The sequence below is a fragment of the Pantherophis guttatus genome, chromosome 1 (genome assembly GCF_059756535.1).
Source record: "Pantherophis guttatus breed Tessera chromosome 1, ASM5975653v1, whole genome shotgun sequence".
Classification (NCBI taxonomy): domain Eukaryota; kingdom Metazoa; phylum Chordata; class Lepidosauria; order Squamata; family Colubridae; genus Pantherophis; species Pantherophis guttatus.
Window position 1 is genome coordinate 213,645,306 of NC_142063.1, and position 21,605 is coordinate 213,666,910.

General features: G+C 39.2%; 1 protein-coding gene across 1 annotated transcript; it reads right to left on the reverse strand.

Annotated features, from left to right (window-relative positions):
• Window positions 1-200: 200 nt before the first annotated feature.
• CPSF3 (cleavage and polyadenylation specific factor 3) lies at window positions 201-21,602 on the reverse strand. The gene is made up of 18 exons (XM_034432067.3): window positions 21,284-21,602; window positions 19,586-19,649; window positions 18,391-18,488; window positions 17,129-17,257; window positions 16,804-16,981; window positions 13,444-13,533; window positions 12,860-13,010; window positions 11,412-11,587; window positions 10,360-10,518; window positions 9,260-9,406; window positions 8,295-8,447; window positions 7,538-7,646; window positions 6,882-6,980; window positions 5,963-6,057; window positions 5,306-5,393; window positions 2,111-2,180; window positions 1,603-1,699; window positions 201-455 (listed from the first exon to the last, which is right to left on the reverse strand). The coding sequence occupies exons 1-18, from the start codon at window positions 21,352-21,354 to the stop codon at window positions 351-353; spliced, it is 2,079 nt and encodes a 692-aa protein (XP_034287958.1). The 5' UTR covers window positions 21,355-21,602; the 3' UTR covers window positions 201-350.
• Between the last annotated feature and the right edge of the window lie 3 nt (window positions 21,603-21,605).

The window sequence follows — 21,605 nt, forward strand, 5'->3', positions numbered from 1 at the left end:
GTAACTTCTGTGGATTCTAATGTATATGCAAGGTCAGGTTAAGATGATAAGTTCAAAACATTCTGATTCTTCTGGTAATATGAGTCTAATAACAAAAATACGCAGAAGCATTAAAAAAAAACAGATAATCCTTTTAAAATCTGTTTATGTATTTTAGTCATTCATAGCCCACTTCAGCCAACAAACCAGGAGAAATGAGGTTTTTCTATAATACATTTTTTAATTGTAGACACAAACAGCAGTTATTTTGGTCTGCCCAACTGGGGGCAAAATTATTTTAACGCAAGAACATTTTTAAAAAGTGTAAACTCATTAGAGGATCCTGATGGGTATATACAAAATCTATTAGTTTATTGTATAGGAGTGATAGCATCATAAAGCCGCTGTGCAGCCAGCTCGACCATTTCCCGAAGAGTTTCATCATCATCCTCGCATCCTGGTTCATGATCAACAGTCTAAAAGAGAACAAAACAGAAGCAACCTTAAGTAGCCTTCGTATGTAAATTCCACAGGCCTGTTTAGTATCCCAGGCCTATAACTGCTTGGGAATGCAAGGCCCACTGACACCATGGCAGCCCTGGATTCCTTGAACTCTAGTATTGGAAAAATATGATATTTATGATAAGTGGCAGCATAAAAGATGTAACAGAGAAATGTTGAGGAAGAGAATTTGAGTGTTCGCAACATGGGCGTATGACTTTTTTTTGAGAGCTGCAGATACGTATTTTGCCAACACATCATTCTGGAAAAAATAAAACGTGTCCATGAGCTAGAAGGGCTAGAGTGGTTTAGAATATTTATGGCAAGTAAAGAATTTAAGATACTGCCATTTGGATCAAACAAACAATTGGAAACATATTCATCGGTCACAAAGCATATTTTTGTTTAGAGAATATTTTTTATTTTCTCTAGCAAATGTATACATCATCATCATCATCATCATCATCATCATCATCATCATCATTATTATTATTATTATTATTATTATTATTATTATTATTATTATTATTATTATTATATTATTATTTTGCAGCAGAAGTCTTGTCTGGTGTATTTCTGTGTATGCAGACAAACTGTGAAAACCCAGGAAGCAGATATACCGAGCAGGGCAGGTCTTATTTTACTCCAAATGCTTTCAGAGTCCTTTAATGTAAGCTATCTAAAAAAATGTTGTTTATGAGACCAGGAATGCAAAAATAACAGTGCAGATGCTGAACTGAATAACTGACATGTTGTAATCTTTTGGCTCTTAAGAACTCAATGTATTTTGGCATAGTAAGGTTGCTGTAACATTCAGTAACAAAAATATTTCTATTAAACTGAAACACAATCCAAGTGCCTGTGGTGAAGCATCAATTATTATAAACCTTCAGTGTATTCAATTTACCAACATTTTTTCCTATTTTTGTCCTACCTTTTAGTTTAAAAAAACAAAACTTGTTTTTCTTAAAGGTTTAAGTGGAGATTTTTTGATACTTTTACAGGATATAACATTCTCAACTATTTTACCTGATTTCATAGTAATTTCTAGCAAGTTTCTAACTCTCCAAAATGACTACTAAATATTGAAATGTTCTAATTATAATATTTAGTCGTATTTACCCTTGTATCCAATGAGAGATTTGCTGTTTTTCCATCCACAGTGATGCTGAGCACATTATCCTTCTTTGAACTTACACAATCTTCTCCAAATATGTCCCTTCAAACAAAGACTAAATGTTAGAAATATATATGTTTTCTGGTTGCTGTTTTACATTTAGAATAGAGTCTGTTTAAGGAAACTAGCACAGTCCTGTGAACTGTTCTTTAAAAGAAAGTCCATTCAGTTCAAAGGAACATTTATTGAGGATAATTCTGGGTATTACTCTAAACCAGGGTGTGCAGACTATCAATCCGCCCTGTATTGTGGGGGCAATAAGCTGACTTTGTATGAAAAAGAACATGGGGGGGGGGGCGAAAGCCCTACTAAGCAGGTATATACAAAAGTATGAAGGCTATTGCTTAATGCATTGTAAGCCGCCCTGAGTCTCCGGAGAAGGGCGGCATATAAATCAAACCAATAAATAAATAAATAAACAAATCTTTGGTTAAGTGCGCAATCATAACTTACTGAAGCATAATTTCCATTTTTTTGTTATAATCTTCTATTTCTTCTTTTTTTGGAATTTTACGCATCATTGCTGAAAAACATAAATTGAGAATACTGTAATTTAATTGCTAATTATGCACTTTCCCCCAAGTGCGGCGGTTTGTGTGCAAAGATAGCCAGAGTAACTTCCAACCAATCTCCTGAAAGATGTGCACAGTCCCCTTTCACATGAGAAGAAGAAAGATGTGGGCACACACCCAAGTTCCTTGAAGTAGAAACAATTTTCCTTACAAAATTGAGTAAGTTACATTGTGCTTGAATCAGATACTGTATTTTTCTGAATATAAGACATTCCCGAGTATAAGACGCACATTAGTTTTGGGGGAAGAAAACAAGAAAAAAAAATCTGCTTCTGCCTACCAGCATCCATCGGGATTCATCTGGCTAGCGTCCGTGCAGCAAACAGCAAATAGGTTAGCTTCAGCACGTTATTGCAGCCTGATTCAGCACGAGCAGCTGATTGGAGGTTGGATCGGCCTCCCGGAACACCGTCAATCAGCTGTTCCAAACTGCAGGGTTCACCACAGCCCATTGCTGTATCCACGCGTCATGTTTTTGGCCTCTGCACGCTCTGTTTTTGGCCTCTGTGCATCGCATTTTGGTCTGGTTCCAGGCGGCAGCACTGCCTGGAACCAGCCGAAAACATGACATGCGGAGGTGGCGATTGGCGGCAATATGCTGTGGTGATCCCTGAAGCCTGGAATGGGTATAAAATGGAGTGTGCGGAGGCCAAAAACGGCCGGCGGGTGGGAGCCGGTGGGTAGCAGGGCTTTGGCAACATTTGCTGTATAAGACACAGACATTTCCACCCACTTTGGGGAGGGGGGAGAAGTGCGTCTTATACTCTGAAAAATACGGTAATTGTCAAGGTTCCAAGTAATACATCCCATTCAATAAGAACTCCAAAGCAGGCAATTTCCTCAAAGAACATTTTATTGGGACATATCATATTGGCACATTCTTGGTGGAAAACTGGCTCTAAGGTCCCGCTGGTTTTACACCCAATTAAAAGTAAAACTTTGTCACTTCCCCCCAGAGTCTCCAGTTACACGGTCCAATCAGCATACAGTCCAATTGCTAGGTGATCTTAGTCTCCACCGTTCGAACACCTGCACCAACGTCCTTGATTCCCAGGGGAAACAATTTTATTTTGGCTACAACACCCCAGCTATCTCTACACCCCTCTCCCTGGCCCCTTCCCTCCAGGCTATGTCAGCCCTGAAACAGTGAGAAGAGAAACTTCCCTAGAGAAAAGCTACAAAAAGAAAATGGCCACAGTTCGGCCAACTTCAGGGGTGACCCTAATTCTGAAAAAAAAAAAGATCTTCAGTTGTAGACAAACATAATGATTTCTTATATTTGTATAAACTGAAGAGATACAATAAACCCTTGATCTAATTAACTACCGTATTTTCCGGCGTATAAGACGACTTTTTAACACATGAAAATCTTCTCAAAAGTCAGGGGTCGTCTTATACACCGGGTGTCGTTCTCCTGTAATCAGGCAGACCAGCCCGAAAGACTCTGACGAGCCTTAAATGGCTCTGGCGATCCAAACTCTGATGATCCCAGCTTTGCCTGCTAATCAGGCAACTCACTGGGATGCCAGACCCATGTAAAAGGAAAAAACTTTTTTCCTTTTACGTGGCTCTGCAAGCTCTGACGATCCCAGCTGAGTTGCCTGCCAATCAGGCAACTCAGCTGGGATCGCCAGAGCCCAGAGCCCTGTAAAAGGAAAAAGTTTTCCCCCTCCAGCTTGCTTACCTTAGCTGCTAATTGCAACGCTTGCCTTGCTACCTTGCTTCGCTTGCCTGAATCGATTCCATCAGCAAGCAACTCCCTGCCTGCAATCAAGCAGGCAGAAGTTGTGGACTTCAACTCCCAGAATTCCTCAGCCAGCAAAACAAAGCTGGCTGAGGAATTCTGGGAGTTGAAGTCTACAAGTCTTAAAGTTGCCAAGGTTGGAGACCTCTGTTCTATTGGGTAAGTTTTTTTCCCCTTTGGGAGCTTTAAAAAAAATAGTTAATTGGGGTTTTTTTTAGTTGTTCTTTTTTAGACCTAGCCATTTAAAGTTTAGGAAGTTTTAAATTTAGTTTTCATATAAAAATAAAAATAAAATAATATTTGTGCAGCTTTCTGAGATTTAGTGTGTTTCTGTAGTGTTTCACTCTAACTACACAAACACACAAAATCTCATAAAGCTGTATGTGGAATTTTGTGTGTGTAAAGTGTGAAAGTTGTTTTTTGGGGCTTTTTGTGGCTGTGTGAGGTTCCTGCTTGTTGCAGGGGCCATTTTGGGTCTAGCACAGCTGCTTTTACATTGTGGGTGAGCCAGTTGATGTTTTTTAATTTTTATTTGGTGTGCGTTGGAAGAGGGGTAGTCTTATACAGTGAGTATAGCCCAAACCGTATATTTTAACAGGAAAAGTCGGGGTCGTCTTATACGCCGGAAAATACGGTAATAAAGAGGAAGAGATGATAAATCCAAGTGCCAGTTAAAGACTGAATCAGATTTTTTGAGTCCTGAAAAATACTTGTACACAAGCAAACCAATTTTATTGATAATAGGGAGTAATATTTCCAGGGGACAACATCTAGACACATTCATCAGATTTTGTGGGATTAAAACCCTGAGGAGCAGTCTATTATTGCCTGAAATCTGGACCCAAAAGATTTTGTCGATTAAATCCAGTCAGCCAAATCAACAGTTTATTCTTTGTTGAATGGGAGACTTGCAAGGAATTAGGAATGTAGGCTAGAGGGGGAGGCGAAAAACTCCATAAAACCTGAAGAGAAAACTACTTTCATAATTGCTGCCAAAAAAGTTACACGGGACATATGAAAGAAGCAACTGGGAACTGAGTTTAACATGAAGGAAACTGTATTAAAGTGATCTATTCCTAAATATAATTAATTGCAGCTGAGCTAATCGGGTTAACTAATATTGAAATAAGCTGTTAACGCCATCTCCTTCATTGATATGGGGAATAATCTACTTTAATCTCAATTACATTAATTTTAAATTGTGCATAGTAGACCATGTTACTGAAATAAGAGAAGTATTGCCCTTTAGGCTACAAAATAGCCTTGCATCCTTTCAGAACAACACATGCATTTTTGGTCTATACCTCTCAATCAAATTAAAATAATGAATACCTTTATGAACTTTAGGATTTGATTGAATTTCTAGAATCACCGTTGTTACAGTATCTGCATACATATCATTGGCAGGATTTGCTACCCACTGAAGGAAAAAAAAAGTAAACAAAGATTGTTTAAATCAAACCAGACAGCTCCATCTTCTGACCTTCAGAAAAACAAGAAAGATTTGTCCATTGGGGTTAATTTAATTATTTACTTATTAAATAAATAATAAAATATCATTAATATTTTAAAAATTATTTAATTTAATTGGCAACATAGACTGCCATTGTAGCCCCAGTTAAGTATTGCAATCTATTTATGGGATTTATTTTTAAAAGATGGCAATTGAAAAAATGGTAAGTCTGCCGCTGCAGCTGAGCATAGGCAGAGCAAAGCTAGGAATGAAATGGGAAGTTATTCCATATAGAGTGTAAGATTAGATGGACTATAACAGATTGATTTTGTCAATTCTATGCTAATAATATATTGATGCTGGACTGTTGTTTTACTGCTTTGTAAACTACAAGCCTCATGATATGACATGACATATGACATGAAATTGAAGAAGAGCCAGATAATCAAAGCCTGCTTTATATATGATAAGATAGTTTCATTCTCTGTCAAAGCAATTTACAAGATACTGTAAGAAAACCGCCAAACTGTCCTTACTTCGAGCACCACCATGCCCGGTTCTTGGACCACAGTAATGTTTTTAAAAACTTTCAAAGCTGGCTTATCCTGGACCTCTATTTCTTTTATATCACCTTAAAAAAAATAAGAACAGTAAAATTACAACAAAGTTTGTCATGTAACACACATACACACACACATATATATACACACACATTCTGCTAAATTATTATTCAATAGGTGTTTGGACTGCTGGCTCCTGTTTCCTTCTATGATACACATCCAAAAATCCTTGGAGCAGTCCAGCATGGGCAAATAATGACCAGATTCATGAAGTCCTGGCTTGCTTAACCATAGTTTATTGAATAAATGCTGTTAGTCTTGCACATGTTAAATTGCAATAATAGTGTATAAACCATAATATTTTGTTTCTAGAGAGATACTAAACTCGAACCAGGCAAATTGTGTTCTGGCTTAGCAGATGTGTACACAGTGAATGTGTCAATCAGATACATTCAAATACAAATTATGAAATCATTTTAATTTCAGAGAAGTAGAGATGATTTAAATTTAAAATGGCAATCACATGATCATGGGATGCTTGGCAATTGGTCATCAATGTGAACAGGTTGCTAAGCCCCACATTGTGATTTTGTGGCCACGAGGGGATGTTTTCTAACAACCAGAAATGCTTTACGGGTTTGTAAAGCACCCTTTCCAAGGCCATCGTAACTTTGAAGGGTCCTTAAAATGACTGCTCGCAAGCCTACTTGGAAACTTACCTGGATTTTGCTCTGATCTTATTATCCTACAGAATATTCATCATTTATCTCCCATTACATTTATTCATTCAAATTTTAATACGAAACTGAATCTTATAAAATTTAGCAATTGGAAGAGAAGCAGAGGAAAAAGAAGGTTTTTTTAAAAAATAGTCTGAAGTATTTCATCTACATACCTGTTAATTTTTGCAGATGGTAATGAAGCAGACTGAATGTGCCTGTGTACGGAATAGCTTGTGTCTGTGTCACAGTGCTCATGGCAAGATCTGTGTAATCTTGAACAATTTTAAAGGAAAAAAGACAATGTTTAGTACATGCCACATTATTCTTCAGTTGATCTAAGAGAGTGATGTGAGCTCCTTTCCACATCTATTTCATTTCGGAGGGGCCATCATAACACCGCAAAGCAGCTGCCTTAAGAAAGCAGAGATATGGCAGAGCTCAGGTGGGTTTCAGGTAGCAATCTGCAGAGAGGTCTTCAATGGCACACCTTTACTGAAGTGAAGCCTCTCTTCTTCAAGGCTTTGAACAGGTGTAATTTTTGGACTTTTATTTCAAAGAACTGTTTTAGTCTTAATTGATATTAGAGTACTGTAAAATATTTTAGTTTGGAATTTTTCTTCATTTAAAACTGATATCCTACATTTTAACTGTATAAGCTACTGTATAAACAGTATAGACTACATTTTAATTTATGAATATGAAATAATTGTCATCACTGAATATTCAATCCAAATTGAGAAATATGAATTTTGAGTAAAGAGCACACATTTGGCTTATTAAAAATATATGAACTATTGGATATGGGGTGAGGAGGATAACTTTTACTTACTGGACAGATCACAAGGAGAAAGAATATGGTAGTTAAAGTTTCTTTTCACTAGTATTCCTGAAACTCGCTGTCCCTGTTCTGGTTTCTTATCAGCTAGAGAACCCATTACCTAAGAAAAAGTACAAAATTGTAGCTATTAGGCGAGATTAGAGAAAGGCGAATCAAATATATTTAAACAATTGAAGATAGCGTTTTAGTTGCATGTTTCCCTATTAGGCTCATATATAAACATCTGTAAGTAAATGTATAGAATGACTTTAACTTCACTTAATTATTTAACAGTGATGCTAAGGAAGTATACAACATCCTTTAAGTTCTTCCATGTTTTGACTGACAAATGGATGCTTTAATCTCAGGTGATACTTCCCATTTTTATACTTTTATCACAGATTTGTCCATGTTTTAAAAACAGTGTATCTCAAGATGCTCTGCCTCAATATAATCAGGCCAAATATGCCTCTGTGGCCAATAAATAACAACTTCAAACAACAAAAAGGTTTCTAACAATTGTACCCTATAATAGCTCACACAACATTCTGAACACTCTGGATTTTACTACTGTCACCCTCCATCCATTCAGTCCTGTGTTTCTACCCCTGGAGAAAAAGCCCTGTTCTTTCCATGGTAATTTATACAATATATTATTCCTATATACAACAAGAGGAGACCATATATATTTTAAATAAGAAAAATAATGCCCTTTGACCAAGATCCAGGAAAAGATTCTTGCTAGAGCAAAAAAAAGATTAGCATTTACTTTGGCTAGTTTTTCTCCTCTGAAGTTTAGAGTCACAGCTTCAGTATTTCTAGGATTGTGAACTTCTATGTGAACTTCATCGTTATCTTCGTATTCACGTATTAAGGCAGCTTTCAGTCTGGCCATTTCATTCTGCTCACCATGCACCAATATCTGCATGACAAATACAAGCATCCACAATTAAGGTCATTCTTTTTTTTTTTTTTAATTTGATTTATATGCCGCCCTTCTCCGGAGACTCAGGGCGGCTTACAATGTGCTAAGCAATAGCCTTCATCCTTTTGTATATTTATATTTATTTATTTATATTTATTCTTGAGATAAGAGGTGGAAGAAAGAGAAGAGAAAGCAGCTACTACATACAGCGTATGATTTTAACAGTACAATTTTCCTGGTATTGAATTATATCTTCCTGGTCATCAAATGTTACTATTCTTTCCCACCTTTCTCAGCTTGGAAAGTACAAAGTAAGCAGGATATCCCTCAGTTCTCTCTGTTTTTCATAAAAGCTGTCCCCCCCAAAGCCTTTCCATTTTTCGCCAGTGAAATAAACTGCAGGAAAGTGGTGGTGGACAAGGATTGAAATGCACAATGTCTTTGGGACATGAGCCCTCATTTTAAAAAAATATTCTGATTTTCATTATATCATTGTCTTCTTATATCATTCAGATGTTCTTGTTGTTTCTTCCTTGGAACCTTTTTCCAAATTGTTATCTCAATATGCGTCATAGCATTTCCTGAAGAACCAGCTTTAAAATAATACTTTTGAGAAGTACTGATTGATTGTTTTGTGATACAATAAAAAAGGGATAATAAATATGATATTAAATACGTCTGAATGGTAAACTTGTACAGGAAAGGAGACGGTTAACATTAGATTGAGAACCTAAAATAAAATGCCTTGAACTTGTGTTGAGCACTGATCAATAATTATTCAACGTCTTGAAAAGAAGTTAGATACTAACCACATGGGGGGGCTTGAGTGCTCGAATAAACTCGCTGGTTTGCTGGTAATCTGTATGAGCGGAGAAAGAAATGTAATCCACAGACATCTTCAGTGGTAGTTTCTGTCCTGACATTGTTGTAATTTCTTCAGGCTCAGACATGATATGCTGCAACAGCAGAAAATACACAAATTCCAACTATATTTTATTATTTTATTTACAACAGAACAATATTGAACATGCCTTTTAAATGCCTAGCATAACAATTTTGGGCATCGGTCTGACCAAGTTACCAAATTTAACATCTTAAGGATTCTGCCTTTCATTACAAAATACCTGGGTCTGATGGAAATATATATAAAGAACTTATTATAATAACTGGAGAGCATCCAAACAATCATTTACCGAATTACAGTGAGTCACTGGACTCAACTGCCATGGGGCAAAGAGCCTGGATATAAGTTAATTTAAATATGTGTAAAATACACATGTACGTCCACAGGAATACTGCCAGGCCACTGCTTGGCAACAAAGGTGAGATCACCATTCTTGGATGAGCTCCTAAATCCTCTGTGTGATGCTACAAATAGTGCTTTTGTGTGCCTCTTTACAGAGTGTATGAGATTATGCAGGCCATTCAATCGTTCTTGAGATGTCTAGTGTCCTAGAACATATGCTTTCTCACAGATGAGGAATTGATGTCTGAAACCCCTTAATCGTATCTAATTGTGGGTTCCTTGATGCCCTCTGAGTGCACTGATGATGTCACCTAGTTTGGTAATGAAACGTCTTTAAGAAAACAACTGAACTCAGAGAGCACCAAGGACCCCAAAGCTCAACCCTGAGCTACAAATATTCTCGTCTTCCATGCCTAATTATTTACTATTACACAGTTAAGTTTTACCATTTGTTATATAAATTGTAAAGGAAGAATGAACATTTAATACGAAATAAATGCATAAATAAATAAGGCTGTATCTATATCCATATTATAGGATATATATTATGCATTACCATGCTACCAAATTTATTTGATTAAACTAAGTATGGGTTGTCTTTTAAGTACCAATAGAGTACTCAAGCACTAATGTCTTCCACAGAATACAGAGAGAAGATCTCACCTTGGCAAGTGTTCCTTCCACACAATAACCTGCTATGATGACTCCATTTCTTTTGTCAGTACACCAGCTCTCAAATAATTCTCTGGATAAGCCACTCTGCATCATACCAGGGGAAGCCATTACCACACTGGGACCAATGTCGTCAAAATGATCCATGCTCTAGATAAGAGAGAAGAAAAACGTCTGGTATTGTACTTCCATTTGTAAGAATCAGATTCTGTAGAGACTGCGGGTTCCATATATCTGGGCTGGGTCTGAAAGTCATGAATCCCAGAAAGACGCCTATCATTAAAATGCTCACAGCTAAGAGGAGGTGCTTCTGGTCTGGCTCTTGTGGCTTGGAGCCAGGCCATGCAAACAGTGGGCAAAGCTGCATTCGTGGAAACCATCCCCTTACCCACCTCCCCTGCTGCCAGTCTGGTAAGGTTGGGGATCGCTGCAGTAGACCACAAGAGTTACAGGAAGAGCTAATATCTGTAACCTCAAAAAGGTACTCTAATCGTGCATTTGGTAAATGGTAACCAAACCTTTGGAAATCAGGACTGTCTCATAATAGAACTTAGAAATAGCACTTAGGCTTACATACTGCTTCACAGCCCTCTCAAGTGGTTTAGAGAGTCACCTATTGCTCCCCAACAATCTGGGTCCTCATTTTACCGACCTCGGAAGGATGGAAGGCTGAGTCAACCTTGAACCTGGTGAGATTCGAACTGCCAAATAGCAGGCAGCTGGCAGTCAGCAGAATTAGCCTGCAGTGCTGCAATCTAACCACTGCGCCACCACAGCTCATCTAATTATATTAGTTACAGTTAATGAGCTATGTTTCTGATTGCTCAAAAGATCTCAAAATGTAAATTATGCTGGAGCAGAGAAGGGGAGAATGGAACTCTGTAAGCATCTGTTTCCCAATTTATTTTTAACAAACTTGCAGGCACTTGAGAGATTTATCAATAACTAGATTAGGGCATTTAAGAAGCCCAACCATAAACCAGAACTAGAGCTATTCGGAATCAACTTGCACATTCTGTAGCAGTACACTTATTCACACTGACCTTCAGATTACTAATGTGCTTGAATACAAAGGGGTTGTTGATATTGATTTGCTTGCGGATTTTATCATTCATGGCATTGACGTAGGTCTGATACACTGCCATGCACTTCTTTGCCAGGGAAGAAGCATAGTATATAGGTATCTCATGTAGTTCAGGGTGATTTTGCCAATATTCATCTAAACAGACATATAAGACATGAAGTTAATATTAAAAATTGTTCAGATATTTGAGTTCTGAAAAAATATCAGCAAAACCAGTATCGTTCCACAATATAACCTTTATATTGTCTGTATTCCTCAGCATAAAACCATAAAAATGATAATGCTTTATAGTTCATCATCAAAATAGCTAGATTTATTCCAAGTTCAGGTGCATCTCCCATTCTTGCCCAAGTTTTTTCAAAAAAATTTCTTCAAAAGAAGAGGCATGTTTTTAAAAGCTTCTTAAAATAAGGTTGCGGTTTGTCATCTAGGAAGCCATTCTACAGGAAGGGAGCTCCTGTGAGTCTCCTGTCACAAATCTTGAGAAGAAGGGACTGTTATCCAGAAGTACTTATAGGCAGTCTCTAAAATTGCAAGGCTCCTAGCCACGTTGGACTATAAAGATTATCATCAGCATCTTGAATTGATGCTGGAAACATACTGTACTGCCAACCAACACAGTTCCTTCAATACTGGTATTATACAACACTGGATTGTCTAGTGTTAATATGCAAGTTGGTGTTGTGGCCCCGCCCTCTGAGCCTATCTCATCGGAGGAAGAAAGCTCCGAACATGAGGAAGAGGAGTCAGCCAGGCCTCCCTCTCCAGGCCCCTCCCCTCTGGCACTGTCTCAGGTGCCGGCCGAGGGAGAGGAGATTAGCCAGGAGCCAGGTGTCTCGGATGAGAGCAAAGGAGAGCTGTCATTCCTGGATGCACGCCAATGAAGGCGTGATAAACAGTTGCAGCAGTTAAGGAGGCGTGCTAGGGATTAGAACTGAGTCACTGGACCACACCCCAGAGACTATATAAGAGAGGGTGGTGGCTGGTAAAACTCCGTGACGAACAAAAATGAACTTTGGCTAGTCACTTGAACAAGCTGCCGAAAGGGATATTGTTTTTGCTGGACTATTTGCAATGCGTATGTAATTTATGTTATCTGTTGCAGTAAAAGCTCTTGGCAGACGGTGATTATATTGCTGCCAAGTTTGAGATAACGACCTGTGTGCGTGCCAAGTACTTTCTTAACCTTCGGCTGGCTGTGTTTGTGTGTGTGTGTGGACGGGGACAGATCAGTTGGGTGATCTTCAAAGGCAGTTCCAGGTAGAGTGCACCTCAGATAACAAAAGTTATCTGCCCTTCAAGAGTCAAGGATTCCAATTTCCTCTATTACTATATCCAGAGACACAGACAACATGTTAAGAAAACAATTTGTATATGTTAAGTTAGAAGTATTCAGTAAATACATACCCAAAATCAAAAGCAATTCTTGAGCTCTTCCCAAAGCAAACACAGGAATGAGGCCTCGTCCTCCCCTGTTTACAATATCGTGTACAGTGTTACAGAATCGAGCCTCTCGCTCCTCCCGCTTCTCATGGATGTGGGTACCGTATGTTGATTCCTAGACAAATAGTTGCAGGATTACAACATTACAAACACACATAATAACAATTTTCAACTCTTCAACTCGCTGTGTAAAACTTCTCTAACCAGGTTGGCTGTGATAAAATAAAACAGAATTGATGTTCGCAAGTGTTAACCATTGACAAATTATTTTACAGTGCTAGGCAAACAATGGGTTGTCTTCAGAGCAAGTTGCTCCTTTGAATGATCAATGTTACTGAGTCAAAAACAAGAGACAGCTAAGTCCAACTGTCTGCTATGACTTCATCTTTAGGTAACCAAAAAGATGGACACAAATCACTGAAGAGGGAGCACCAGACCGAGGCTGTCTACACCACATTATGGCAGAGGAATTATCCAGAAAAACAAAGTGTACGTGTATCTAAATGAATCGACGTACATACCAGGATAGATCAAAAGAAGAAACTTACAATGATCAGAATATCAGGCTTAATATTGGGAATCTCAGCTGCCATCAAATGCCTGTCTTCCTGTCTTGAGAAGTCACCTGTGTATAAAAGCTTTAGGAAAGAAGTAAAATGACATTATAATTATATGATTCAATAACAAAAAGATCAACAAGAGCCTTGGTAGTACAGTGGTCTAAGGCACCCTGTTATTAAGCTGGTTATTAAGACCAGCTGCCTGCAATTACTGCAGGTTCGAATCTCGCCAAGGCTCAAAGTTGACTCAGCCTTCCATCCTTTCTAAGGTAGGTAAATTGAGGACCCAGTTGTGGGGGCAATAAGATGACTTTGTATAAATATACAAAAGGTTGAAGGCTATTGCTGAGCACATTGTAAGCTGCCCTGAGTCTCCAGAGAAAGGCGGCATATAAATCAAATTAAAAAAAAACAAAACAAAACAGTCTAATCCATGACTTTTGGTTTATTGCTATTCTGACCTAGGCTTCCTGAGACAGTAAAAAGCACACAATTAGTTCCAAAAACTCTCTTTTTATTTCAACGGCTGTGAATTCTGTTCATTCACAGCCTGTGATGAGTCACAAATAGTTTGTACAGAGTCCGACAGAAGTCTGCCACAGTCCTTCGGAATAAGGCTGATAAGCACCCACCTTTATCTCCCTTGACATGCTGCCAAAGACCTAACTGGCAATTAGCTTTGCAAGGCCACACGGAGCACAGAGTCAAAACGGAACTTCAGAATTTAAATCGACCAGCATGAACAAATTTCTTCCTGCAAAGGCTAATGTGCCTTTGCTCCTCCTTTATGTCTTATGGGAGGGGCCAATCATCTCCAAGCCTTACTCCCGAGTCGCCCCTTTTATCTTAACTGTTCTTGCCTTCTGGCAGCTCTGCGCATATGAGCACTGGGAACAGGCTCCCCCTGTTTCTCTGCCTAGCTGATGTCTCACTCTGGGGGCTCCGGAGTTAGCACATAACTCCCAGATGGCCCTGGCCCCAGCTCTGCCTCCAACGCAGAGCCCTCATCCAAGCCTTCCCCAGACTCCAGGACTGGCCCATGTTCCTCCCCAGCCTCCTCACTGTCTGATTCTGCTGCCAGCTCCGCAAGCTGCCGGTGGACCACAACAATTGCCTTAGTATGGAATTAGGAAATTCCGACCGAAATGACGGGGGCAGGTCTTAGTCCTATTGTCTGGGATGAGTTTGAGCCTGTGACTCCTGAGGAAGTGGACAAGGCTGTAGGAGTGATGAGTTCCTTCACTTGTTTTTGGACCTGTGCCCCTCCTGGCTGGTCTCGGCCAACAGGGAGGTGACACGAGGCTGGCTCCAGGCTTTAGTTAACGCGTCCTTGAGGGAAGGGGCCTTCCCGCAACCATTAAAGGAGGCGGTTGTAAGGCCCCTCCTCAAGAGGCCTTCCGTGGATCCAGCAGAATTAAAGAACTTTTGTCCAGTCTCCAACCTACCCTTTGTGGGAAAGGTTGTAGAGAAAGTGGTGGCACTTCAGCTCCTGCGGTCATTGGAGGAAACGGATTATCTAGACCCTTTTCAGTCTGGCTTCAGGCCTGGCTACAGCACGGAAACTGCTTTGGTCACACTGATGGATGATCTCTGGCAAGCCTGAGATGGGGATCATTCCTTCATCTTGGTGCTACTTGACCTCTCAGCGGCTTTCGATACCATTGACCATGGTATTCTTCTGGGACGACTAAGGGAGCTGGGAGTGGGAGGCACTGTGTTACGGTGGTTCTCCTCCTATCTCTCTGGTCGATCACAGTCGGTGTTAGTAGGATGACAGAGGTCGACCCCTAGGCCCCTTGTTTGTGGTGTGCCTCAGGGCTCAGTCCTCTCTCCCCTATTTAATATCTACATGAAGCCGCTGGGTGAGATCATCCGACGATACGGGGTGAGGTATCAGCAATACGCTGATGATACCCAGCTGTATATCTCTACCCCGCGTCAATTCAGTGATGCGGTGGATGTGATGTGCCGGTGCCTGGAGACTGTGAGGGTCTGGATAGGAGTCAAAAGGCTCAGACTTAACCCAGACAAGACCGAGTGGCTGTGGGTATTGCCTCCTAAAGACTATGTTGATTGTCCATCCTTGGTTCTGGGGGTGGGGAGAGAAACTGTCCCCCTCAGAACGGGTTCGCAATTTGGGTGTCCTCCTAGACTCACAGCTAAGATTAGAGCAACATCTGACAGCTGTGGCTAGGGGGACCTTTGCACAGGTTCACCTGGTGCACCAACTGCGCGACCCTACTTGGATTGGGATGCTCTCCTCACGGTCACTCATGCCCTTGTCAACTCACGGTTAGATTATTGCAACACGCTCTACATGGGGCTATCCTTGAAAAGTGTTCGGAGACTATAGTTGGTCCAGAACGCAGCCGCGCGAGCTGTTGTGGGGGTACCTAGGTACACCCACATTCCACCAATTCTCGGTGAGCTGCACTGGCTCCCTATTGGTCTCCGGGCACAATTCAAGGTGTTGGTTATTACCTTTAAAGCCCTACATGGCTCAACGCCAGGGTATCTTCGAGACCGCCTTCTACCACATAACCCCCAAAGACCGGTAAGATCCCACAGAATTGGTCTCCTCTGGGTCCTGTCAGCCAAACAATGCCGGCTGGCGGGCCCGCGGGGGAGGGCCTTCTCTGTGGCTGCCCCAGCTCTCTGGAACCAGTTACCTCCTGAGGTCCGGACCATCCCCACCCTATTGGCCTTCCGAAAAGCGGCGAAGACCTGGCTTTTCCGGCAGGCCTGGGGCCGTTGATCTTGCTCTTGCGATCCGGCGAGATCCAGCCATGAATGATGTGAATGAGTTTTAATGTTTTTAATTTTTAAATGTTTTTTATAATGATTTTAAATGCATTGTAAGCCGCCCTGAGTCTTCGGAGAGGGGCGGCATACAAATTGAAATAATAATAATAATAATAATAATAATAATAATAATAATAATAATAATAATAATAATAATAATAATAATAATAATAATAATATGATGTCTCCAAAAGTGTACTGTTAATACTGTGGATTAAGTGTACTGTGGATTAACAGTAAATGATGTCTCCAAAAGTGTACTGTTAATACTGTGGATTAAGTGTACTGTGGATTAACAGTAAATGCTTGACAAGGGACCAATCTGACATAGCAAGATGTAATTTCAAGCACAGTGTTCTGATACCGTTTAGATTTCTTTCCTTTCAGCGCTAAAGGAAACAGCTCATATCAGGGGCCTTTCATCTTCCAAGCTGCTGGTGTAAGAGGAAGAGAATATTCCCTCTCCCCACAAAAACCTAGTTCCTCTGAAATGGCAAACTAATAGAAATAGAGTTCTAGAGATTTCTCCACATTCTAAGGAAATACCTTCACTCCAGCTATTTCAATCATAAACATGGCTGCTCCCAGAACATGTCCGGCATGGTAACACCAGAATTTGATGCCAGCCACCTCTTTTACTTCATGAAAGTTTATTGTTTCAATTTTCTCCATGCTTTCTTCCAGGTCAGTTTCTGTGTATAGCATATCATCTGCAGAGATATTGCTAAATAAAACAATAAGGCAGATCATCATCTTATTCAACAGATTTGCAGATTTATTTTTATAATAGGGTAGGGCGTGAATAATCCAAAGTCCAAATTCATATTATTTTAGGGTCATTTTGTCTTACACTTTAAAAAGTTTAACTTACCTGACTTTGACATAATCTGAGAGCAGCCATCTATAAATTGCTTTCGTAGCATGAGTCATGAAAGTTCTTCCTTTAAAGCTGGTTTTTTGCAGAAACCATGGTAATGCCCCACAGTGATCCAAATGGAAACTGAAATAGTCAAAATAAAAAAAAATGGGGGTAGTGGATGGGAATTGATGTAGACGCTATTACAGCAAACAGCTAGACAACTTTTAAAAATTTATCTTTATGTTATTAAAATACTTAAACACAATGAGATTACATCTGCTATACTTCTTCAGCATTAAAAATTCAGTCTGACAAATGCAATAAACATTCTACACATCAGCTTTGCAACATTTACAGGACTGGGACTGACAGAGGGAGGGTGCAATCCGTTACATTTCTAAGAACAGAACAAAGCTTCAAGTCTACGGATGGAGAAAAACATTGAATATACATATACCAAAACATGGCAGGAATTCTGAGGCTCCATTTCTGGCTGATTTTGGTCTGTTTGTAGACTGAAAGAGGTCCAAGCAGAAATGTTTTGGGGTGAAAGACAATGACATGCAGCAGCAGTCTAGGGAATGTAATGAAAGGAAGGCACTGGGAAGACTGGAAGAGCTGGTGGCTGATTTGGATAGTTGCCATCAATGTCCTTGATTTCAATGCATCCTATTCAGCTGCTGTGCCCCACCTCAGCTCTCTCCTTTCAAGTCTTTCCATTTCCTACTGTCCTTTAGCTGTGGTTACAGACAAACTCTTTGTCTGAAATGCACTGAAAGAATGCACTGAAAGAATTAAGAAAAGGCAGACTACAGGAAGATCAGGGCAGTGGATAGGTTGGTTAAATATGCCATATTTAAAACCAGGAACAATGATGATTGTTCTTGGCAGGGGATGGAGAAACTCAAGGGAGGTAAGGATAGCAAGGTGATTATTCAATCAGTGGCAAGTTAGAGCACAAGCCATACATACCAGGATGGGGAAGAGGAGAAAAAGAGACAGACTTTCCTTATTCTCCCTTTAAGACCACTCTAGATTTGGCCCAAACTACCAGAATGTCCCAGGTTTTAGTTCAGCTAAATGCAGTCTTCCCAAAACAGCTTGACAGAACTTCAAAATCAGATTGGCTTGGCTTTGAAAAAGAACACATGTTCGGTTTTGTGCCTAGCCATACCCAAAAGCTATGATTTCTGTGCTGAATTCAGAAACAGTTTCTTGAAGCCTACAGCTGCCATAGTAGTGGTTAGAGGCAAGATAAATCATACATCACTTACTGACTTATCAGAAGGAGATCAGTTTCAGCTGGATCTATAAGATCAATATAAGGAAGAGCATCCATTCCCTCTAAGCCAGGGTGGATTCCACAGTCAAGCTGAAAATGCAAATTGAAATCAAGAAGAATATTACCAATCACTAGAGGTATACATACATGTACATCCTATAGTATCAAAATCAAACCAATGAAGCTTATACTGCATACTTAATGTTTTGTAACATTATTCTAATCTTAGGGTTTGCATATTATTTTCGTATGATAATAATAAAGAATTGTCCATATTTGGGCCAGTACGCTACAGAAAAAAAAAGAAAGAACTGGAGTAGAAATTTTCTATGACATTAACAGCAATGAAGATGAGATGAATTTTAACTCTATTGCCCTGAATGTAGTATACGAGTAATATTGAAATAAAGTCTAAGCTATATAATGAATAGCTTTAAACTGAAATTTCATTAAAATGGAACATTATTCAAACATTCTCATCTTTGTATAATGTACAGAAAAATGGAATAGCCAAGATAAATAAATACCTCAACATTTATTTATTTCCTTACTGAACAGCCAACAAGAATGTAGCAGTGTAAGATTTTTTATCTCTAGGACAGTCCCCTCATGCCCAAACCCACCAAATGTTAAAGATGATGTAAGTCTATGTGGAGGCTGACGGTACTAGATTGGGGTTCAAAGGATAATTTTAGGACTTCCTTTAAAAAAAAAAATTAAAGAAATTTTAGCAAAGTAAAAACCATAAAAATAGCCAAGGATATACCTTATTTATTCTACACTCCTCCACCCAAAATACATACAATTTGGGGGGAAGGATTCAGAATATACATTTAAGTGAAGACACTGAATAATATATTCTCAATAAATTGAGGATGAGAATAAATTGTGAACAAAAAAGCATTACAGCCAAATGTGGTGCATGAAAATGTATAAGAAAAGCCTTAGGTAGATCTAGCCACAACTGAATAAGCAGCTACTTTTATTACAGACATATGAGTATATTTTATTACAAATTATAATCGTATGCAATATATTTTATAAAAACTTTTATTCTTAAAAGTTGTTTTAACATAACATTGTTATTAATATTGTCCAGAGGTTGCTAATGGCTAAAAAAAGACACACATTTGAATAACCAGAAAATTAAAATTTTTACAAATAATGTAACAGAAAAATTACATTACCATTATCTTCCTTCCTTTAAATTCCAAAACAATACATGATCTTCCTACTTCTTGCCCAGCACCTCTGTAAAAGTTGTTAAAGGAAGTTAAAAAAAAAAACACCTCATTAGTTTATTGAAAATAAATAAACAAAACATGTGTAACTATTCAAGCAAGGTGAGATCTTTACCTTAATTCAATAATCTCGTTTGGGCAGAACAGTATAACTTATTTAAAGAACCCTTGGCTCTGTGAACCATTAGGCCTAAACTCTGAACTCTTAAACTTAACTCAAATATATTTAAATGACCTAAACTACATCACCGTGACATTGCCTTTTTCACTCAACTACAATTATGGTAGAATTAATCAAACTTTATCTAATTTTGGCTATACAGTACCAAACCCAGGAACAGAGGTAACTGAAGTTTGCTGTGCATACTATACTAGACAGGATTGGGAGATCAATACTAAATTATTGATCAGGGATTTGGGGTTGTTGTGGGTTTTTTTTTTGCAGATATTCTGCATCAAATTCCAGCAATTGCACAACTTTTCAACTTTCTGAAGCCTCACTCCGATATGGAACAACATTTCTGCAAGCTCTTCTCCCCACATCGATACTTGAAGCTCACTGAACCCAAATATTAAGAGTATATAACAAAAGTTGACAATTTAGTTCAAAATCTCCTTTTTGCATAAATTTCCAGGTTTCTAAAATCCAGACATTACTAGATGAAATTGATTTTTTATTCCAGTCATCTAGTGGTTATCCTGGTTTTTGCAGCACAATTCAATATTTGTTTATTTTATTTATTTATTTTATAAAATTTGTATGCCGCCCTATCTCAGGGCGGCTCACAATGACAATCGACAATCGACTAAGCGACTGTTAAAAACAACAAATATACACAAAAAATAAAAAAGTTTTTTAACAAATTTAAAATATACTACCCATCAGTCAATACCTGCATCAATCAAAGATATGCAGGAGCTTCTATGAGCATTTCAATTACTGTGAAACAGACTAACATTCCATTTGGAAAACATTTTATAGTAGAGAATTTAAATTATCTCAACAATAATCTCTTTCACCATCAGGCAGCACAGCCTTTCAGAGGCATATAATCTGTTTTTCTGACTCTTAAGTGATCTAAGGGCAACACAAAGATATGACATACAACAGAGTTGCAAGTAAATCTAAGCTGAGAGCCAAACTAATTCCTAATAATTATTACTCATTTGCCCAGACAAACTCAAACCACCTGCTGAACCCGTGGCAGCCTATCTAGAGATATCCTTTATTTTCACTCAAAAATGACATAAAAATTCCTCTAATTACAGACCCCCCCACCTCTAAAGTTACCCAACCCTGAGAATGCGTCAATCAATCAATCAATCAATCAATCAATCACCCTGACTGTTTCTGATAACACTCTCAGGATTCCACACCGAAGGAAGCCCGAGAGCCTGGATGATTAAAAATTGAGGAGGGGCGCGGGGAGAGGAACTCCGAGGACAAAAGGTAACCGTAACAGAGTTGGAAGGGACCTTGGAGGTCATCTTGTCCAACCCCCCTGCTCACGCAGGAGACCGGTACTAGGGATTCGAACCCTCGAACTGCCGACCTTTCTGATCGACAAGCTCAGCGTCTTAGCCACTGAGCCACCTAGTCAGGTAAAAAGCTTAGTTCAGTCCAAAAGCTTCGCCGTCACTCACAAGGGCCGAATTAGCAGCTGGTCGCTCTCTTCAGCCGGGACGAAGGCTTCGGTTCTCCTCCTCGCCGACATCTTTAGCAAGAGGAAGAGGAGCTCGGCTTGTCTTTCATCGGCAGGTGTACATCACTTAACCACCCCTCCCCCCACGTCTCTCTCTCTCTCTCTCATACACACACACAGATACACATGTCCTAAGACAACCGGAAATACGACATCTCCCTCGATTTATCCTTCACAGCGCATGCGTACTATAATATTGCCGCTCCTACAAGAAGGAGAAAGAGAGCGCTTGAGAAAGGCCGGAAGTTCTCTAGTATAATGAG